The 19,622-nt window shown below is 39.2% G+C and overlaps 1 protein-coding gene and 1 long non-coding RNA gene across 3 annotated transcripts; one reads left to right on the plus strand and one right to left on the minus strand.

Annotated features, from left to right (window-relative positions):
- The first annotated feature begins 5,923 nt into the window (after nt 1-5,923).
- Nucleotides 5,924-8,987, plus strand: LOC148101411 (uncharacterized). 2 transcript variants are annotated; one of them, XR_015719562.1, is made up of 3 exons: nt 5,924-6,012; nt 7,451-7,553; nt 8,642-8,987. It is a non-coding gene; the product is annotated as an uncharacterized LOC148101411 (long non-coding RNA). The 2 variants fall into 2 exon arrangements; XR_015719561.1 differs by having other exon boundaries at nt 5,929-6,001.
- Nucleotides 8,988-17,887: 8,900 nt separating this feature from the next.
- Nucleotides 17,888-19,367, minus strand: LOC148101412 (homeobox protein NANOG-like). Its single transcript, XM_087845502.1, has 4 exons — nt 19,337-19,367; nt 18,487-18,845; nt 18,285-18,368; nt 17,888-18,145 (listed from the first exon to the last, which is right to left on the minus strand). The coding sequence occupies exons 1-4, from the start codon at nt 19,365-19,367 to the stop codon at nt 17,888-17,890; spliced, it is 732 nt and encodes a 243-aa protein (XP_087701628.1).
- Nucleotides 19,368-19,622: the final 255 nt, after the last annotated feature.

The raw sequence follows: 19,622 nt of genomic DNA on the forward strand, positions 1-19,622 counted from the left end.
CTTTATGCTGTTAGCAAGGCTCTCCACTTTCTGTGTAGAAACTCTCACTGTGAAGTCCGGGGTTGTTTATGTAACCCAACCAGTGCAGGGGCCTCCCTACACCCCGGACTCTGCGTTGTGTAAGTTTGTGTTGGATTGGGGTGCACAGTAGAGAGACCAGTCGGACACAGGCGTTGAATTTGTGGCTCGGACCGCGCCGTTTATTCAGATGCTGGGGCAAGCACCACTCCAACTCTGCTGCTGGCCCTTTGCAAATCACAGTAAGCACTGCGTGATTATCGACATAGTAAAAGACAACAACAAATATATAAAAAACACATTAAGCAAAAATAATCATGTCTTTACAAAATTCCTCGGTCTCAGGAATGTGTATGAGACAAAACTAACATAGCTGGACTACCAGCAAACTGTAGCTGGAAAGCTAATGCTTCATCTTGCATTACTTTTCCCGAATGAGTGCTCTGCTAACTAGCGGGAATGTAGCCTGAAATTGCGGCAGATATTACCAAATGAAACATGCACACAAACTGCTCATACTCTCATCAGACAATACATGAACCTCCCAACAAACACAATATATGCTTAGCAAACCGCCATTTTACACAGTGGAACACTTATTTTTAAACAAAAAACCAATGCAGTACACCTCTGACAGTGCTTACCTTTGCAAATCACAGTAAGCACTGAACAAAGATGGCGCCCGCGCGAACGAGAAATCTGAACTACGGTGTCCTGCAGAGGACAAATGGTCAAAATTGCTAAAATTTACAATGTATATGCAGCTAAACAGCGACACCTTGTGACCTATTCCAGTCACTGCCTTACATCTACATTCAATGCAGTGATATACATTACAATGTCTGTAATAAAAGGAGCATTCACTCAACCCAAATCTTCACCTAAGTATGGAAGAAAATGGACAATACTTAATTAGTACAATAGACCCAAACTTCAAAACAAATTCAGCTTCATTCTAGTAACCTTGAAAAAAATTCACCTGTTTGTAGGTCAGTGGTCAAGAGTTTTTTTTATCTGGCTGTCTGAGAACAGCCCCCGGGTCCTTCCTTTAACCACCTTGGTCTTTCCTTCATTCTCACACGTAGTGTTTGTGGCAGTGTTGTTGTCATCCTGGTTTCTTGGGACAGCAAAACCCTGTTGTTCCTCTGAGACAGAGCTGGAAACAGCCTCAGAAGTATCAAAGGTTTTGTTGGTCATCTCCATTTGTAGAGCACTCTCTGCCCATGTAGGAGTTCTTCCAAGGGAAGACTCCCTTCAAGGCTGCTGCCAGAACTCCACAAGTCTGTGAGGCCAGAAAGACGTACTTCTTTTGACTACATGTGAGTGTTTTTGACATTCTGGTTTCTTGGGACAGCAAAACCCTGTTCCTCCTCCATGACAGAGCTGGAAACAGCTTCATCAGTCTCAAAGATGTTGTTCCTGGTCTCCTTATTAAGAGCACTCTCCATCCATGCAGTGAGCTCTGCCATGGGGAGACTTCCTTCAAGGCTGCTACCAGAACTCCACAAGTCTATATGGTCCACATGGCTCAGCTCATCTGTGGTGCCTTGGGTGACTTTAGAAAAGCCAATTATACCAGGGTAAACTGCTGAGTGGATTTTAAGGCTTAGAGTTGGTATAGGCAAGAATGCACAGGACTGAAAGAATAATTAGTTTTTCCCCTCATTGATCCACATTCATTGATTCATTATTTAGAAAACTGAAAAAAGCATTTAGAAAGTCAAATAAATGAGCTCTACTAAAACTTTCCACCTTATCTTTCTGAATATTCATCATTGTCTGCAATTTATCATTTTAACCACTGATGTCTGAAGAAAAGAAAGTGTAATCTCACAGATAATGACCTGTTTGTAGTATTGGGTGGCAGGTTCTCCATTTCTTTATACCAGTGATATCAAAGTGAGGCTGCAAGAGGTCGTTTAAAAAATTGTAATCAGCTGTGTAAGATGGTAGACTGGTATCACCTGCATATTAACTCACCTCCACATTTACTGTGGGAAATGGCCACTAATGTGTGAGTGGGTTTGTTTCACAACTGCTGTGAGCCAGTGGCTGTGATTGGGCTGGGTTCACTGAAGGCAGGTGTATTTGATTGCACTCTAGTCTAGTACTGCTGTTAGTGATGGCCAAATGAAGCTTTCTGAAGTGTTGAAGCTTGTATTGGCCAAAAGTATGAAGAGCAGCTTGAATCTACAACTTGAAATGAACTGCTTCATTATCATTGCCCAGTCACAGCTTCTGTTTAACATCATGTGATAATTCTGTCTGATGTCAGGCTAACGTTGTGGTGCTTTGAACCTGTATTTTTCTGTGTGACACAATGTTATGTCTGTTTCATTAATAAATTTGATGAATAAACTTGTTTAAACATGATTCATGGTGTGGTCTCTCTTCACTTGTGATTTAACATTTGTAAACATAACAGACCAAAAAAATACATTATATGTAATAGTGAATGACACAATCCTATTATAGGTTGGGAGTATGCTTCTGCTGTGAGGCTGCTTCCCCACGTGCTTATTTAATTCACCAATGGACCAGCTTGTTTATACAAAATACACTTTATATGTTATGATATATTCCTTATGTGTATTTTTGAAATTGGAGACTAAATTGCTCATATAGTGAAAATTCGTATGAACTGGTGACATGTGAACAAAGCATATAAAGTTCTTCTATTTTATTTGGGAATTGGCAGAACATCCTCTCTTCCTCCATATCTGTCTGTCACAGTTCTGGGTCACTTCACCCAGCATCTTCAGTTTCTTGTATTTTGGTATTTATCTATATTGTGGTTTATGTTCTGATTCTTTAGTTATCCTGTGTTTCAGTTTATGGTTTTGTTCTCAGGTTTTGTGTCTTGTGCCCTCGTGTTTTGTGCAGGTTTGGTTCAGTGTTCAATTTTGCGGCTGGACCTCAATGGACCTTCCCCACCTCACCCCAGATGTTTGGCTAGTCGATGCCACCAGGCAAAGGACATTATGAATTCAACCCTGTTGCTGGTATGAATGTACGACACAGCAACTCCGGAGTTCACAGCACAAGCTTTGAAGGAGCAAATTAGAGCCTTGCCAGCAGCTAATGCTCCTTTAATACGGGCGATTGTGGCTCAAGAGTTGGGAGTTCGCCTTGTAATCGGAAGGTTGCCGGTTCGAGTCCCGGCTTGGACAGTCTCGGTCGTTGTGTCCTTGGGCAAGACACTTCACCCGTTGCCTACTGGTGGTGGTCAGAGGGCCTGGTGGCGCCAGTGTCCGGCAGCCTCGCCTCTGTCAGTGCGCCCCAGGGTGGCTGTGGTTACATTGTAGCTTACCATCACCAGTGTGTGAATGTGTGCGTGAATGGGTGGATGACTGGTATGTAAAGCACTTTGGGGTCCTTAGGGACTAGTAAAGCGCTATATAAATACAGGCCATTTACCATTTAATTACAAATATTTTAATGTATATCAGCTTTTGTATTAAGTTTTAATCTTCTTGTCTTCATGTAGCTCAACATACCAGAGTCTCAGATTTGATCTCTTCCAGTAAATAAAAGGAACTGGGTGAATATTTGGCCCTTTATTTTAATTCAGTCGACTCTGGCTATTTTAAATACAGTTTGTTCGATCCAAAGTACTTACTAAGAGACAGAACACCATCGAAGTTTTGTATATAATAAGAGATGAATTCATGAAAATGTGTTTTGTTTCAGGTTGTTGTATCTTCCAGTATTTGTAAAAATAATGTACATGAAGAATATTATCTGCCTTGTGTATGAGAAACTATAAATCAAATATTTGTTTCACCAATTCAAAACTGAACTTTCTACATGTCTCCAAACCTCCTTCAGAGACTGAACATCCAAATGTTTTAGAGACCTTAGACGTCTATCTTTCCACGTTAACTTGAGCTACAATCCTCTATATTCACTATCACAGTATGAGACCCCGTGTCAAGCTCGTGTTGTCACAGTCTACGTCTCACTACGTCTGCTGATTTATTGGGTTTTTTTTTTTTTACAAAGAACCGCTGCACATGAAGATAAATCCACAGATGCATAAACCAGCAATCATCTTGTGGTGTGTCTGTTAGAGACAGTATGTGTGTTTCTTTGTCACAATTGTACTTGATGAGGGTGGGAAGCTGCAATAACAGCCCCCAGGAGCCAGAGGCAGACAGAGATGGATCCAGAAGAACCGGGCCATCCAGCACCTCCAACAGTGACAAAGACCTGAGGCTGTGGATGAACACATCAGTGGAATTCAATGGTTAATTAATCAATTGATTATATTCATATCTGTGATTCCCAAAGAGAATAAGGACATAACAGGATGTGGGGAATATAGACCAACTTGAAATAAAAAACTATTGTGCTGATGAAAAGAAGCATTACATTTGTTTAGTTTGGGGTCAAAACAAATGAAAGAAAAACAATTTTCTTCCAAACGTTTGTTGGAGAATTCTTATTGTAAAAAGTGACAGTTATAAAATCTGTAAAGGAGAATTAATTGGATGAGATTTTTGGAAAGTTCTTATCAAATCAATTAGTTGCCTCCACAAAGCAGGTGCAGACACATTGTGAAAGAGTTGAATGTGTTTCAAATGGCACCTGACCAAAAAATATGTAAGATCTAATGTTCATAGAGTTTATATAACACCACATGGGCTCGTCCGGGAGTTGAACCCCGAACGAGCCCATGTGTGGGGTTCAACATCTGTGGTCTCTCACACCTCTCACACCTGAAGCGAGAATCATTCCCCTAGAACAGGGGTCGGCAACCTCGGCTCCACGTGGTTTGGGAAAATAAAGTATAAGGATTTAGCTGAAGTGTATTTCATTTATGTTAGTTCTTTTTTCAACTTGTAGTTGTAAATTGGAAGATTATTGTGACACTGAAATGAAAAATTAAAATGATATTTTATTACTTTTTCATCGTTCAAAATAAGCGTCACACTCGCGGAAACCGGAGACTTTCAACCCCAATTATGGATATTTGGATCCACATTATGTCAACAGCTGTTCTCCACTGTGAACTATGTTAAAAACAAACACTGCTCACGCCTCACAGATGACAGCTTACAGTCCTGAGTAAAGATGAAAGTGACTTCGTTCAGCCCTGATTTGCAGACACTGTGCGCAGAAGTTCAGGAGCAGAAGTCCCATTGTAAACATATCTGTCTCGTGTGTCTTTGTTATTCAGAGATTTCATGGCTTCATGGTGCAGATGAAAATGGTAAATGGCCTGTATTTGTATAGCGCTTGATTAGTCCCTAAGGACCCCAAAGCGTTTATACACAAGGCAAGCTACATTGTAGCCACAGGCACCCTGGTGCGCACTGACAGAGGCGAGGCTGCAGGACACTGGTGCCACCAGGCCCCTCTGACCACCACCAGGAGGCAACAGGTGAAGTGTCTTGCCCAAGGACACAACGACCAGGACAGAGAGCCCAGGGATTGAACCGGTCACAGATGCGCTTCCCAACCTCCTGAGCCACGGTTGCCAAAGTACCCTCCTCGGAAATTATGGCTAATGTCACACTTGGATCTGATGATAGAGAAGTGAGTCAGTGTAACCTTTATTATATCAGGCAAAACAACACATTCTTGTATACTGTGGTGGCCTGCAGAAAGCAAAACCTCTTAAAGAAATGGAGCTAATGGTAAGCTGAAGCCATCTGATGTTTATGTTAATGAATAAAACACACTGAAACATTTTGTCTAATTTTTTATTGTTTATTAAAATACTTTTAAATCTCTAGTTTTAGCTCACAAAGAGTGAGACTCAATTAGTTTTTTTCTTTCATGAGAAATAGTTTAAGCCATAAAAAAGGAATGATGACATTTAGGATATTAACCATCTAGTCCAGCAGGTGGGGGTAATGCACCTTAAAGCTTAAACCGCCAAAGAAAAACCCAAAAGAAGAAGAAGAAGCCACACAGTTCCCACTTGATTGCGTTTGTGTTTTCGTTTATTGTCCTGGCTCATCTAAAGAGAAGCACTAAGGTAACTTTGATGTGAGTTCAGTTAATCTTGAGTTTAGCTCCTGAGTGAAGTTTTCTGTTGCTCTCCTCGGTTTCTGTTGTCAGTCATTTGTGAACGCTGTGAAAGAAAAAGCCTCTACATCAAGTCAAGCTGCTATAAACTAATTTACAAGAAAATATCAACAAATGCTAATGAAACACACAGAAGAAAACAGTGTTATTATTAGAAGACAGCTTTAAAATGAGCTAAGTGTAATCAGAGTTTCTATTATTTTTTTGGTTTGTTACTAAGCACTAGTTAGCATCTCTGTGGCACCTGCACAGTTTTTGAATGCAGCTAGCTAACCAAGCTAGCTAGCGCCACCCTTCATTGATTTAAAGTAACTTAAATTCCAAAAATTCCAACTTGTTGGCATTAAAAGTGCTATAATAAAATACATTTATGAGAAATATAAAAATAAATGTATTCCAGGCTAAAACACAGCTGCCTTTGTCTTATCAGCGCAAAGTTGTGTCGGCCCACAGGGCATTTGACTGTAAAAACTGGCCTCATTCTGAGAGGCCTGTTATTAGAATCATTTCAAAAATTATTTGATATATTCTGATCAGTATTCAGCGAGTGAGTCTGCTTAACTGTTAGCAAAATAATAATGATAGGCCAGAGATACCAGAGATGCATTTTAAAAACAAATACAGCCTCGGCCCCTAAGAGGGGATCTGTGCTCTAATTTGATCACATTTAGAAGTACTGCTGATTTTTTTAAGCTCCATAATTTTTTGGAGGGTGAGATAATTTTCATGTTTGCAAACAAAACTGAAATGGAGGAACAAAGATAAATAGAATAGAATACAATAGAGTAGTTTTTTATTTTCATTGTACATATTCAACTAAATTGTGAGTGCTCCATACCAACTTTGCTTGGAAAACATTATAAATAGTAAGACAGCTAGAATAAATGACAGAGAAGAGGAGTAAATACAAAGAGGAGGAAGGCACACATTAGAGGACAGGTTTCAGAATGCTTGAAAGTAGTGCAGTGGACTTGATCCATGTATAGAATCCAAGTGTGAGTGATGAGGGTTATTCAGATCATGGCTCAGATTTCTACACCCACTCAGACAGGATAATCTTGTACGGCACACCTGATCATTTCTCACGGCACACGTATGTGCCACACGGCACACGTATGTGCCACGACACAGTGGTTTGGAAACACTGTACTAGTTTTTGCAGCTCCATTGATTGTTTTGTGTTTGTTTTTGGCCAGGGCATTCTTTAAACAGGAATTGCTGTCCTGGTACTGGTGTGCCATACTGCTAAATTTGGTATTGGTGCTCAAACCTTTTGTGTTTATTTTTACCAAGTTGCCCACCCAGAGAAGCTAAATATTTGTTCTTTGTGTTCTCAAATGAACATATCGGACACTTCAGTGCAGTGTGGAGTCTAGCAAAGATCTGTTTTGTGTCCCAGCTGATCAGCAGGAGGAGAAGAGTCTGACGGAGCAGCAGAGGAACAACAGCTACTTGGACTCAGCTCAGCCACTGCAGAGAAAACAATGAGCTCAACACAGAAGGTGGCAGATACTAGTGTTAAAAAATACTCCATTAAAAGCTGAAGTACCGATATATGTTTTATGCTAAACTAACTGAACCTTGTGCTATATTAATGTAATGTAATAATAATGTAATAATACAATGCAGTAAACAGTAAACTTACCTGCTTATCCTGCACTAACCTGCAGAGGATTTTTACAGTAGTCTTTAAATCACACTGTGAGACAAAATGCACATAAAGAGTTGTGTGTTTGCTGATGTTTGTTGAGCTGATAGAAACGCTGCATTTGAAATTACCTGCCACATAAAAAATATTACTCCATTTTTTCTTTGTTGTCTTTGTATTGCTAGATGTTGAAATACCGCGACTGCACCTTATCAGCACCTGCAGTCGTTCAGGTTCTGTGCCAAAAAACATAAACATCGGCCCAATTTAACCCCTGACTAAAGCACACAGTTTTGCCTCTTTCATCTCTCATGATTAGTACATGATCATGATTGGATTTCACATGTTACTGTTTAGGCTCAAATCAATTTGATCTTGGATACCTGCAGTGATGAAATAACTCCTCTCAAATGCCTTAAACCAAAAGTAACAAGCCTGTTTTGAAAATGTAAGGAGTAGAAAATACAGATATAATTTTTTTAATGTAGAGAGTAAAAGTAAAAAAACCGTCAGGTTACAATCAGACTCTGACATCATCCTTCACTGAACCAAGCTAGTAACTGTTACATTTGATTCATTATCATTGAATAAATTAGACAATTACAGAAATATATAATAAGAATCAGCAACAGGAAATATAAAAAAGTACAGACCTGGTAAACATTTATTATTATTCTGAGTGTGTTAGCATTAATATTTGTGTACAAGCAGGAGGGATGGGCATGATTTTAGAATGTTTACAGTCATTAATTATCTTTAACACCAGATTGGATGTAATGTGTTACTACTACCAGTAGGTGGGGATAAGAGACCTTTAAGGTGTTTGGTGCCACACTCCACCTTCAGGTTTAAAACTAGTATTAATGGAGGGAGTTTGAAGCTTCAGTTTGTTCAATGAATGCATTTCACTCACTGCCTCTGTTTGTATCTCTGTCACTGCAGGACCAACATGGACCGAGAAGTCAGCGCTCTCAGGAGGCCGACAAACCTCACAGAAGAAAGAGAGAAAAAAAATACACCTGTGACGAGTGTGGGAAGGATTTTACTGTGAAGTCTACACTAAAACTACATCAGCTCATCCACACTGGAGAGAGACCATTCAGCTGTGACTTGTGTGGAAAGTCGTTTTCCTGGAAGAAAGCCCTAAAAACACACCAAGTCATCCACAGTGGAGTTAAAGCGTACAGCTGTGATCAGTGCGGCAGAGCTTTTACTCAAAGTAGCCACTTACAGAGACATCTAGAATTAAGGCATACAGCTGTGACATCTGTGGAAAAACCTTCAGCCAGCTAAGGTACCAAAATATACACCTACGCATTCACACCGGAGAAGATGTGTACTGTGTGATCAGTGTGGCAAATACTTTACAACAGACGCACAGTTGCAACGCCACATGTTTACCCACACTGAGGAGAAACCTTATCAATGTGACCTGTGTGAGAAGACTTTTAAAGCTCCGCATCACCTGAGACGACACCAACAGATACACACCAGAAAGAGACTCTACAAGTGCAGTTACTGTGAGGTATGTATTTTTATTTTCCCCTTGTAAGTTCAGTCTGACTGTTTGGAACAAGTCTGCTCATTAAATTGTGTTAGCATGTTAGCACTTCTACTGCACCGAAGAGTAGCTCTGAGCCATTATTCAGATTTTCATTTCAGTTATCATTTTTGTTTACACGATCATGAAAAACTAAAAGTGCTAACAACTGATATGATGCTGTTATTTAATCTTCAGGCAGCTTTGTGGTATATCATGGTGTTGTTATTATTTCTGCATTAATGGCCTTTGGTTTACAGCAGGTCATTCCTCTGTCAGGTGTAAATGGAATAATATAAAACTTAAATTAAGTACAAAACCAAACCATTCATTAATCTTCTCTTATGGTTAACAAAGTTGTATCGTTACGTAATGTTTTGTAGTATTGTAGCTGTAGTATCATTGCTTTCATATAGCTTTAGTACTTTTAGTGTTAAAATACCCATTTAATGTTATAATTACAGTGTCATTGGGGGTAATAGTGTTTTTCTTGTGTCCCGTCCGCTGAGTGTTATAACTGCACAATTACAGTGTTTTTAATGCAGTATTAACTTAGTATTATTGCAGTGTTACAGTAGTTTAGCACTATGTGGATACCCTAAAAACATTAGTGTGGTAGTACTTAAGTGTAAGTCAGATGTTACTATAATATTAAATAAGTATTACTGTAGTATTATGGTGGTAGTATTGTAGTTACTGTAGCCCAGTAAACTGAGTGTGTTAATTGAAACAATTAAAATATAATTGGACGTCTGCAGAGATGCTCTTTATTTCAGGCGACGTTCAGGATAAAAGTGTTGAAGGACTGACTTACATATTCACATCAGGTGAATTAAATGACATGAACTCTTTCACAGTGGGGTCAAAAAGCACCTCTGTGATCAGTGTGGGTCATCCTTCACCACTGCAGGTGACCTTAAAAGACACAAACGAGTCCACACAGGAGAGAAACCATACAAGTGCAGACACTGTGACAAAAGCTTCTCACGTTCAGGTAATCGTAACGAGCATGAACGTACACACATGGAAGGAAACTACAGCTGTGAGCAGTGTGACAAGAGCTTCAGTAATCTCAGTTCATACTCTGCACACAAACGATCCCACGTTACTAATAAACTGTTTCACTGTTACCAATGTGCCAAAACATTCACTTCATTATCTGCTCTGTGCAAACATCAGCGTGATCACGCAGGGCTGGAATCGTTCCCATCACAGGATGACAGTGAATCTGAAGAGAGAGAAACATCCTCTTCTGGTTTCAGGGTCCAACTTAAAACCCTGGAGATCAGGCTCCACAGAGTTCAGATAGACTCTGCTGTAAAGATCTAATGAGGCAGCTTTGAATGAAAATGTTCCCATAGTTCCATTTGAATCTTTGTAAACTGTTCTTCTGTAGTGTTTGTGTTCAGTAGTTACCTTTTTTTCAGTGATTTCCGTTTTCTTTCTCAACAATTCAATGAAAAATCAGTTCCCTGTTCTTAAGTTTTTATTGAATTAATTTTGTTAAATAAAGTTAAATGAAGTTAAAAAATGTTAAATAAAGAAAAAGTTTAATGACAAAGATTTTGAGCCATGATGTCATTTCCTGTATTTCAGAGTAAAGACTGAAGTGACAAATGGAAACATGTTTACAGTCAGAGTCTGATGATCTGTTTTCAGTGGCACAGATGGAGGTGTATCAGAGGAGGAGACTTGGCTGTTCTCTACTCACATTGAACAGGGTTCCTGCAGGTTATGAAAAATCTGTCCTGAAAGTTATGAAAAATAAGATCTTTAAAATCTTAAAATTATTTTTTTTTATCAAACTTGCTGTAGGTATGAAAACTTCTGATTTTCTGTTTAAGCTGTCAAAAAGATTCCTTTTGGAGAATAATCTTTTAAAGTTGTGGTTTATCAGCATTTCCTGATACAAGGCAGGATGGATCCATGCTTTTGTTGTTTAAGACAAATTCTGGAGCTAAAATCTGAGTGTTGCAGAAATTGAGACCCATCAGACCAGGCAGCATTTTTCAATCTTCAATCGTCCACTTTAGTTCCAGAATCATTTTCTATAAGAACGTCATTAAAAACCTGTGAGAGTGCTGTTTCAGTGGAATGTAAATGTTTAAAACTAGATTAAAAAACCTCCATAATACCATTAATATCAAAATTGTATTGAATTGGGTAAATACTATGTTCTGGGAGTTTTGAGATTGATCTAAAATTTGAGCAAGCTGAGGGTCAAGGCCAGTTCTTTGTAATAAAGGATGTACAATTGCATGTTTAAAACCACCGGGAACCACACTGGAAGTCATACTGCTATTTGTAATGGCAAGGACTGAGGTTCCAATCGAGGGAAAAACCTCTTTAAAGAGCCATGCAGGGATAACATCCGCAGGAGAATCAGAGGGTTTCATTTGTCTAACCAGCTCACATAAGAACTGTGAATGAAAACAGGCTCAAACCTAGGTCGAACACCTAGGTGACGTGTTGGGGGAACAGCTAGTTCTCTCCCATCATGCCTTGGGACATGTGCTGCTTAGATGTTCTTGTTTTATTGTTAATGGTTACGTTACTTTTAACTGTTATCTTGAATGTTGTGTTTATGTCGTGGTGCAGAGTCACTGACAGTTGTTGTTTTGTAGAGGGAGTGCTGTACCATGAGTGACTTCTGTTGTGGTGTTGTTGAACCTTGAGGCACATCGTAGCACCAGCAAGTGTTTTAATAAAGGGCTCCCCCTACCAGCTTGGGGTTGGATGACAAGCTCAATCTCTCTCTGTGAGCTTCTTTGTTAAGATTCCTTTGCTTGCCACAACGTAAAACATTGCACGGCCACGCTGTGCTAATTATAAATTTTGAACAAGAAATGTAGAGTTAGGAATTACAATTAATATAAATCTCCGAACAGAAATTGGCCTCTGCACCTGGGGTGAGGGTGTGGCCATGAAAACAACGTGACATGCCATTGGATGTTGGGACACATAATAACATGACGCTAAGCATCGGCCAATGAATGTGAACTAACAACAACCAGGTCGCGGGTGTGGCTGCGACCGTAGGAAAAAATCCTAAATGAAGGTATTTTACTGTGCATTTTACAGTAATGTTCTGTTCTTCTAGAATATCATTAAAGTTATGTAAATAGACTTTGACTTCACATTTCAAATGTAAATTAACGTTAAATCACTGTAACGTAATGAAACATAATTTTCATGATTATTAAATGTATCTGTCTGTACATATGCATATTTAGATTTCACAAATATCTGTCCGTTATTTGAAAGATCGAACTGTTGAATTCAAATGTAATGCCATGGAAAAGCATATAACATGATCCCTATAAGCTTGTGTTACATCACATAAGTATTGTTATCATTGCTAGTTAGGGCGATCGTGGCTCAAGAGTTGGCAGTTCGCCTTGTGATTAGAAGGTTGCCGGTTCATGCCCCGACTCGGACACTCTCGGTATTGTGTCCGTAGTCAAGACACTTCACCTACCGCCTACTGGCGATGGCCAGAGAGGCCGATGGTGCGATATGGCAGCCTCGCCTCTGTCAGTCTGTCCCAGGGCGTACAATCCATTGTTATTTAAACCAACTGTTAACTGTATATTTCTGTACATTTACGTATTATGATTCATATTGACACATTCATTGACCTTGTTTATAGGTAATTTCATTGTTTGATCACGTTAAAATGTTCCTAATTTAATGTCTAAAAGCACTTGGAAAAGGCAGAATCCCATGTAAAATTAGCGCAAAAAACTCTATTTTCATTACTGAAAATGACCGTATTTTTATGGGACAGTTATTTTCTGTTATTTTACGGTCGTATTTTGGCGCCCCAGCTGCCGTAATATTACCGTTTTTTTAAGATGTTTTTTTTCCCTATTTATAGATGATTTCATTGTTTAATCACATTAACATGTTCGTAATTTAATGTTTAGCGGCACTTGGAAAAGGCGAGATTCCATGTCAAATTAGCGCAACTAATTGTATTTTCATTACTGGAAATAACCATATTTTTATGGGGAGTTATTTTCTGTTATTTCACGGTCATATTTTGGCGCCCCAGCTGCCGGAATATTACTGTAGTTTTAGGATGTTTTTTTTAACAGTGTATGGTAATGATGTGCCTCTTCTGATCCACTTCTTCTCCAGCATTCCACTGTCCCATTTTTATATCTGGTTTGATCAGGGTTTTGAAAAAAATCGAATAATATTCTTCCAGAAGTGGTCTCTCCAAGATAATGAACTTGTACCAATGAAAGTTACAAATACTCTCCCAGTTCTCGTTTGTTATACCGATCCCTGATTCCAATTCCCATTTAATCGAATGTTTTGAGTAGTATCCTTCCTTGCCTGAAGTAGCAAATTATATAGTTTGATGTATAGTCTCAGAGTACCAGCATATGCTAATTTAACCATCTTAAAAATTTCTGACTCAACCGAGTTTGGGATATTGCAATGTTTGTTAAAATAATCCTGCATTTGAAAAAAACTGAAGAAATCTACTTGTCTTAAGCCATTTCTTATTTATAAAGAGTGAAAGCTCTGCAGTGTCCCTTTATGTGTGAAGGAATGGAATGTTGTTAGTCCACTCTATCCAAGACTGAAATCTTTTATCACTTTCATTTGGTTTCAAATCTGTATCGTGAGCACACCATCTAAATTCTTTTAGTATTTGTTCACTACCACATATTTTAATCACTTTATTCCATATTTTTAGAGTGTGGCTTATCCCTGTTCCTTTAGCTTCTAAATGGTCTGCCAGTTTTTGTTTTGTTTTGTTTTTATCCGGAATTGAGGCTGGTAGTTGAAATTTAGAGGTTGTATTAAATTCTATGGAGTTTCACTTAGCTTTCAAATCAGGGTTACACCATTGCAACAGGGGTATGACCTGAGATACATAATAATAGTATTGTAAACATGGAAGCATTGCCCCTTCAATACCCTATAAAGAAAAAGCCATCTGACTGAATCAAAGGCTTTCTCAGCATCCAGTCCCACCAACACTGCCCGCACGCCATCTCTGTTTATTTGTTCCATAACACGGAATGTAGCAGTTATTGTCAGGCTCAGGAGAGACTCGGAGGCAGACCGTCGCTTAAGTTCACAATTTATTTACACTCAGACACCAGGTGCGGATATATACAGGTGAGGGGGCACAGGAAGAGGGTCTCCGGGGAACACAGGCACGGGAAGGGGACGGGCTATGTACACAATCCTTCACTGAAGCTCAGGTAGCTCGGACTCCGGCTTTTAGCTCACCAAACGGCGGTCCTCAGGCTGGTGAGAAATCTGGCACAGGGAGGAAGAACAGGTAAGTTGCGGACACGAAAGAAACTCGGGAAAAAGCTCAGACTTGTAATGACACTGACGAGTGTTACACAATAATCCAGCGAAGAAGCACTTTCAGCAGCCGCCTTAAGAAGTGAATGAGATGAGATGATTGCTTGCAGGTGTCCGAGCCAGGGGCTGGAGCCGCCATGACTCCGCCCCGGTAGAGCGCAGTGGGAGGGGAGAGAGAGACGCAGCACAACAAAAACACTTGTAGCCATACAGAGTCAGCCGAGAAGGCAAAGGGTCATGACAGTTATTAGTGTATTAAATCTGGATTATAAACTATTTACAGCAATTTTGGCACGGAGACTTGAAAAATATTTACCTGACATAATAGACCTGGATCAGTGTGGTTTCACCTAACAAAGGCAAACAGTGGACAACATAAGGCGTTCCCTACACGTTATGCAACTATACAAAACTTCTGATGGAGTTCTCTCTGATTTCCCAGGATGTATTTTGGATAGACTAAAATATTCACAATAGCCAGAGTTGACTGAATTCAAATATTTCTAAGATCCAATTATTACAATAAAACGGCCAGAAATTCACCCCGTTCCTTTCATTTCAGGGCTTTTCAATAATAGGAGATACTTACATGAAGTGGGACGCACTGATTCACATGCTGAGGATGTGACCTCCTCCTAAACTTACTCCGTCTGTTTTGAAACCAAGTTTTTACCGAAAATGGAAGAAAACACAAAACATTTCATGAGTACAATGGACCCAAAATTCAATTTCTTATGTTGTAGTAAATTGAAAAACACTCACCTGTTTGTAGGTCAGTCCTGTCATCTCTGTCAGATGTTTCATCTCTCTTGGGTCATAGTAATGTTTCACATTAAAGTGATGGACAAGAATATTCAACTGTCTCTCTGTGAACACATCCCGGGCCTTTTCTTTAGGTTTCTCAGGAGCAGTGCTGGGATCAAATTTGTCGTTTATTGGAAGAAAATGGATGGTATTGACTGAAACATTTACAATATATATAAAAAGAAGACTTCATCACCCTCCTACTTGCCTTAATCTACGCACACCAACTTTGGGAAAATGAACAAAAAACAAAAGAGAGCAAAAAAGCGTGGATTATATGTTAATTCTTTTATATTTTTTTAAACTTTAAATAATGCAGAGGTTCAGGGAGTCTCATCAAAACAGCCTTCCAACTCACTGCAGATGAGTTGGAAGTCTTTTAAATCTTTGTGAAAACCACCAGCATGTGGTTTGGCAAGACCAAGATGGAAGAAATCCTCATCTGAAGCTTTGCTGAACATAAGGATTTCTCTCAGGTCTTCCTGATTTGGTCTTTATCCTGATCAAGTTCAAAATGTTGTGGGCCAAAGATTTTTTTGTTGCTTTATAAATTATGTGTAGAGTTCTGAGGTCAACCAAGTCTTTAAATTTAAGAGTATTTAATAAAAAGTGGATTTGGTGGTTCTGTTGACGTGGTTTTATTTATGATCCCTATTACACTTTTTGTGTGTTTTACGAGTTATCGATATATTCATAATGACCATGATGGTTTGTGATTTATTATCACCGGAAGAAGTTTGTTCTTTCAGATAATTTATTTTAATTCTATGTTATTTATCATCAGACTCCTGAATAGTATGAGTTTTGTTTGCTCAGATTCAGTGTTAATCGATTATAGAAAAAGTCTTCAATTTCTTAAATTAATTTTCTAGTTCATTCAGAAGTTGTTCCAAGTTACTTCCACAATAACTTTGTGTCATCTGCAAACAATATGACTTCTGTGTCTTTGAAATTACTTAGCTGAATGTACAATATCAATCCACATTCACTCAGTTAATGATTTATTCATTAATCTGTATTCAGGAGATTGAAAAACACCTTTTGTCATAATGCTTTGCAGAAACTCTCAAAGACAACATTACATGGATTATTAGACTCAGTGCTGCTCATTTATTGACTTGATTTTTCATTCCTGCAGCTCCTCTGTTCTGACAGCTCCACTCAGGCTCTGCTGAACACCACCGTGCTCCTGCTGCAAGGCGCCTGGTTGCTGGTACGCTTCCCAGTCATGATCATGGTGGCACTGTGAGCAAGAACCTGGCAACCTCCAGCCACCATGCCCCATCGTAACATTCCTTGACAGATCCCAACACAGCCCTGATACAAACATACATGGCCATCAGCAGCATCCTACACTTTAAATGAGCTGACTTCAGGTGTTCAGTAAGGGAAAGATTTAATAACATAGGACGTTTCATTTCAAGACTCTGTAGTCAAAGAGCAGAGAGTAGAAAAGGTGACAATAAAATGTTTTTGGAGCTTTACTACCAAGTAATCAGCATCAGACTTGTTAACAATGAAAAGAAAACCCAACATTTAGAGTCTTAGGAAGATAATCACAGAGGCAAAAACTTTCCACTGTATCATCTCAGGTTTCTTAAAATGAAGTTTGAGCTAGGGTTGTTATTTCAGGTATTCCTGGGAAAATCTTTTTGTCCATTTGAAATCTCCAGATTCTTTAGATTATCTGTCTCATACTTTGATTGTGAATATAGAGGATTGTAGCTCAAGTTAACATGGAAAGATAGAGGTCTAAAGACTCTAAAACATTTGGATGTTCAGTCTCTGACAGAAGGTTTGGAGACATGTAGAAAGTTCAGTTTGAATGGGTGAAACTAATATTTTATTCACAGTTTCTCACACAAAAGGAAGAGAATTTTCTTCATGTACAATATTTTTTTACAACAAATACAACAAAATGAAACAAAACACATTTTGATGAATTCATCTCTTAATCTTATATACAGAATTTCTGATGGTGTTTTCTCTGATATCCCAGTATGTATTTTGGCTATTTTGACTATTTACAGTAGCTGGAGCCTACTGAATTCTAATATTTCTAAAATCCATTGGATATGAAAGCGATCAAATCTGAGACTCTTCATGTTGAGCTACATGAAGACAATAAAAATAATAATAATAAAAAAGTCCAGGGTTGTTTATATTCCATTCAGTGCTGAACTGGTGTTCAAATCAAATTTTATTAGTCAAATACACAGTCATACAAAGTACAACATGCAGTGAAATCCCTGTGTCCTGGGGCTGCGGATGTAGCTGCACCAGGAAGAAACCAAAAAGACAAAAAGACAGTGAAAATACGTACATCAGGGACAAGAGGAAAAAAAGGTAACAGGTATGCAGGGGAGAGACGATGTTTGGGTTTGGTGCCTCCAATTTCACAGACAGTCTAAATGTCTGTCACTCGTCACCAGGTCTGTCAATTTCTTGTTGAAGAGCCGTGAGCTTCTCCAAGATCGTATCCATCTTGTGTTCAATGAGAACAGTCTGAGTACTCACAGCCCCATTGCATCGATCATAGTGGCCATTTTTGCTGGGTTTTGAACAGCTGTGTCGTATTCGTGATGCCCGTTGCCTGGTGGAATTGACCAGCCAAACATCTGAGGGGAGTCGGGGAGGGTCCATTGAGGTCCAGCCGCAGAATTGCCCACAGCATGAGAATAGTAGGCCTGATTATTTGCACCCATTCTCATTGAATTTACCTGGTGCTGGGTGTACTGCTCCCTGAACGGGGGCTGTCTCTCTCCCTGAAACTGAAGGGGACAAGGGGACTGTCAGTAAAACGAGAATAGTTGTTTTAAATTATTGGCATTACACTTTTTTAAATACAGTCAATTCCCCAGATAATGACAGAATCATAAACAATTCTGTTTAATAATAGGAGATACTTACATGAAGTGAGACATCCTGATTCACATACTGAGAATGTGAACTCCTCCTAAACTTACTCCGTTTGTTTTGGAACCAGGTTTTTACCTATAGATAGAAGAAAACAGAAAACATTGAATGAGTACAATGGACCCAAAATTCAATTTATGATACTTTATACTTTATACTTTTATACTTATGTTGTAGTAAATTGAAAAACACTCACCTGTTTGTAGGTCAGTCCTGTCATCTCTGCCAGCTGTTTCATCTCCCCTGGCTCATGGTAATGTTTCACATTAAAGTGATGGACAAGAATATCCAACTGTCTCTCTGTGAACACCACCCGGGCCTTTCCTTTAGGTTTCTCTGGAGCAGTGCTGGGATGGTGCAGAGTGGCAGTAGTGTTGCCATCCTGGCTTCTTGGGACAGCAAAATCTTGTTTCTGCTCTGAGACTGAGATGGAAACAGCCTCAGAGGTATCAATAGTCTTTTTGTTAATCTCCATTTTTAGAGCAGTCTCTGCCCATGTAGAGAGTTCTTCCAAGGAAAGGCTCCCTTCAGGGCCGCTGCCTGAACTCCACGAGTCTGTGAGGGTAAAGAGACAAGAGGACAAGTAAGAACCAGTCTATATGGTCCACACGGGTCAGTTGCTGATATGTTTTTGCACGACTGACTTTCTAACAGAAAAAATAAACAAAGGTTAAATTGATGAGTCTTAAATCCCAAAAGGTCTCAGACTGAAGACGTCACAAAACATTTCTCCCATTGAAAACATTACATCCAGGTGAACTGAATCCACCTTCAGGGATTTACTTACCTGATGACTGAGCATCAACACAATGAATCTTAAACACAAAAGTTTCCCACAAAGTAGAAAAAAAAGAAGTCGGATATTTGTACATTCTTTAAAACCAAAAAGGATTTAAAGTGGACTCTGTTCAGCTGTGGAGGGAGAAATGGTGACTTCTGCCATCAGGACTCACAACACAGAGTAAAAGAGTATTTTTGCAAGTTGTCTTAGAGGTTAGCCAACTCTATTCATATTAGCTCACTATGCAACAATGCTGAGTACATACCTGGAGAAAAGTGCATCCCATAATCTTCCATCTTTGAAATCCCAGTGATTGAAACAGGAAAGCTGGAGAAAGTATCTCTGATGAAAGAGCTCCAAACCAAGCAGGAAGGTGAATTAAGACTTAAGAGCAATTCTCCTGGGCTTTTAAGGACGTTTGTGGGTGTGGACAGGAATGTGGGGTGTTGAGCTTCATCTTTTGTGAGTCTCTTTACAACCAGTCAGGCTGTTTCTACCAACTGGCATCATTTACATTTGTTTAAAATGCTGTTTCTTAGGTCTGAAAAAAG

Source organism: Neolamprologus brichardi, chromosome 9, assembly GCF_056152115.1.
Source record: "Neolamprologus brichardi isolate AB-2024 chromosome 9, ASM5615211v1, whole genome shotgun sequence".
NCBI lineage: Eukaryota > Metazoa > Chordata > Actinopteri > Cichliformes > Cichlidae > Neolamprologus > Neolamprologus brichardi.

What these genes read in the sequence shown, in the direction of transcription:
- LOC148101412 (XM_087845502.1), bottom strand. Translation starts at nt 19,367, where the DNA reads ATGGAAGATTATGGGATGCACTTTTCTCCAG. An exon ending in TGGGATGCACTTTTCTCCAG is followed by an intron (nt 18,846 to 19,336) that starts GTATGTACTCAG and finishes TTACCCTCACAG; the next exon opens with ACTCGTGGAGTTCAGGCAGC. An exon ending in ATCAGGATGTCTCACTTCAT is followed by an intron (nt 18,146 to 18,284) that starts GTAAGTATCTCC and finishes TGTCCCCTTCAG; the next exon opens with TTTCAGGGAGAGAGACAGCC.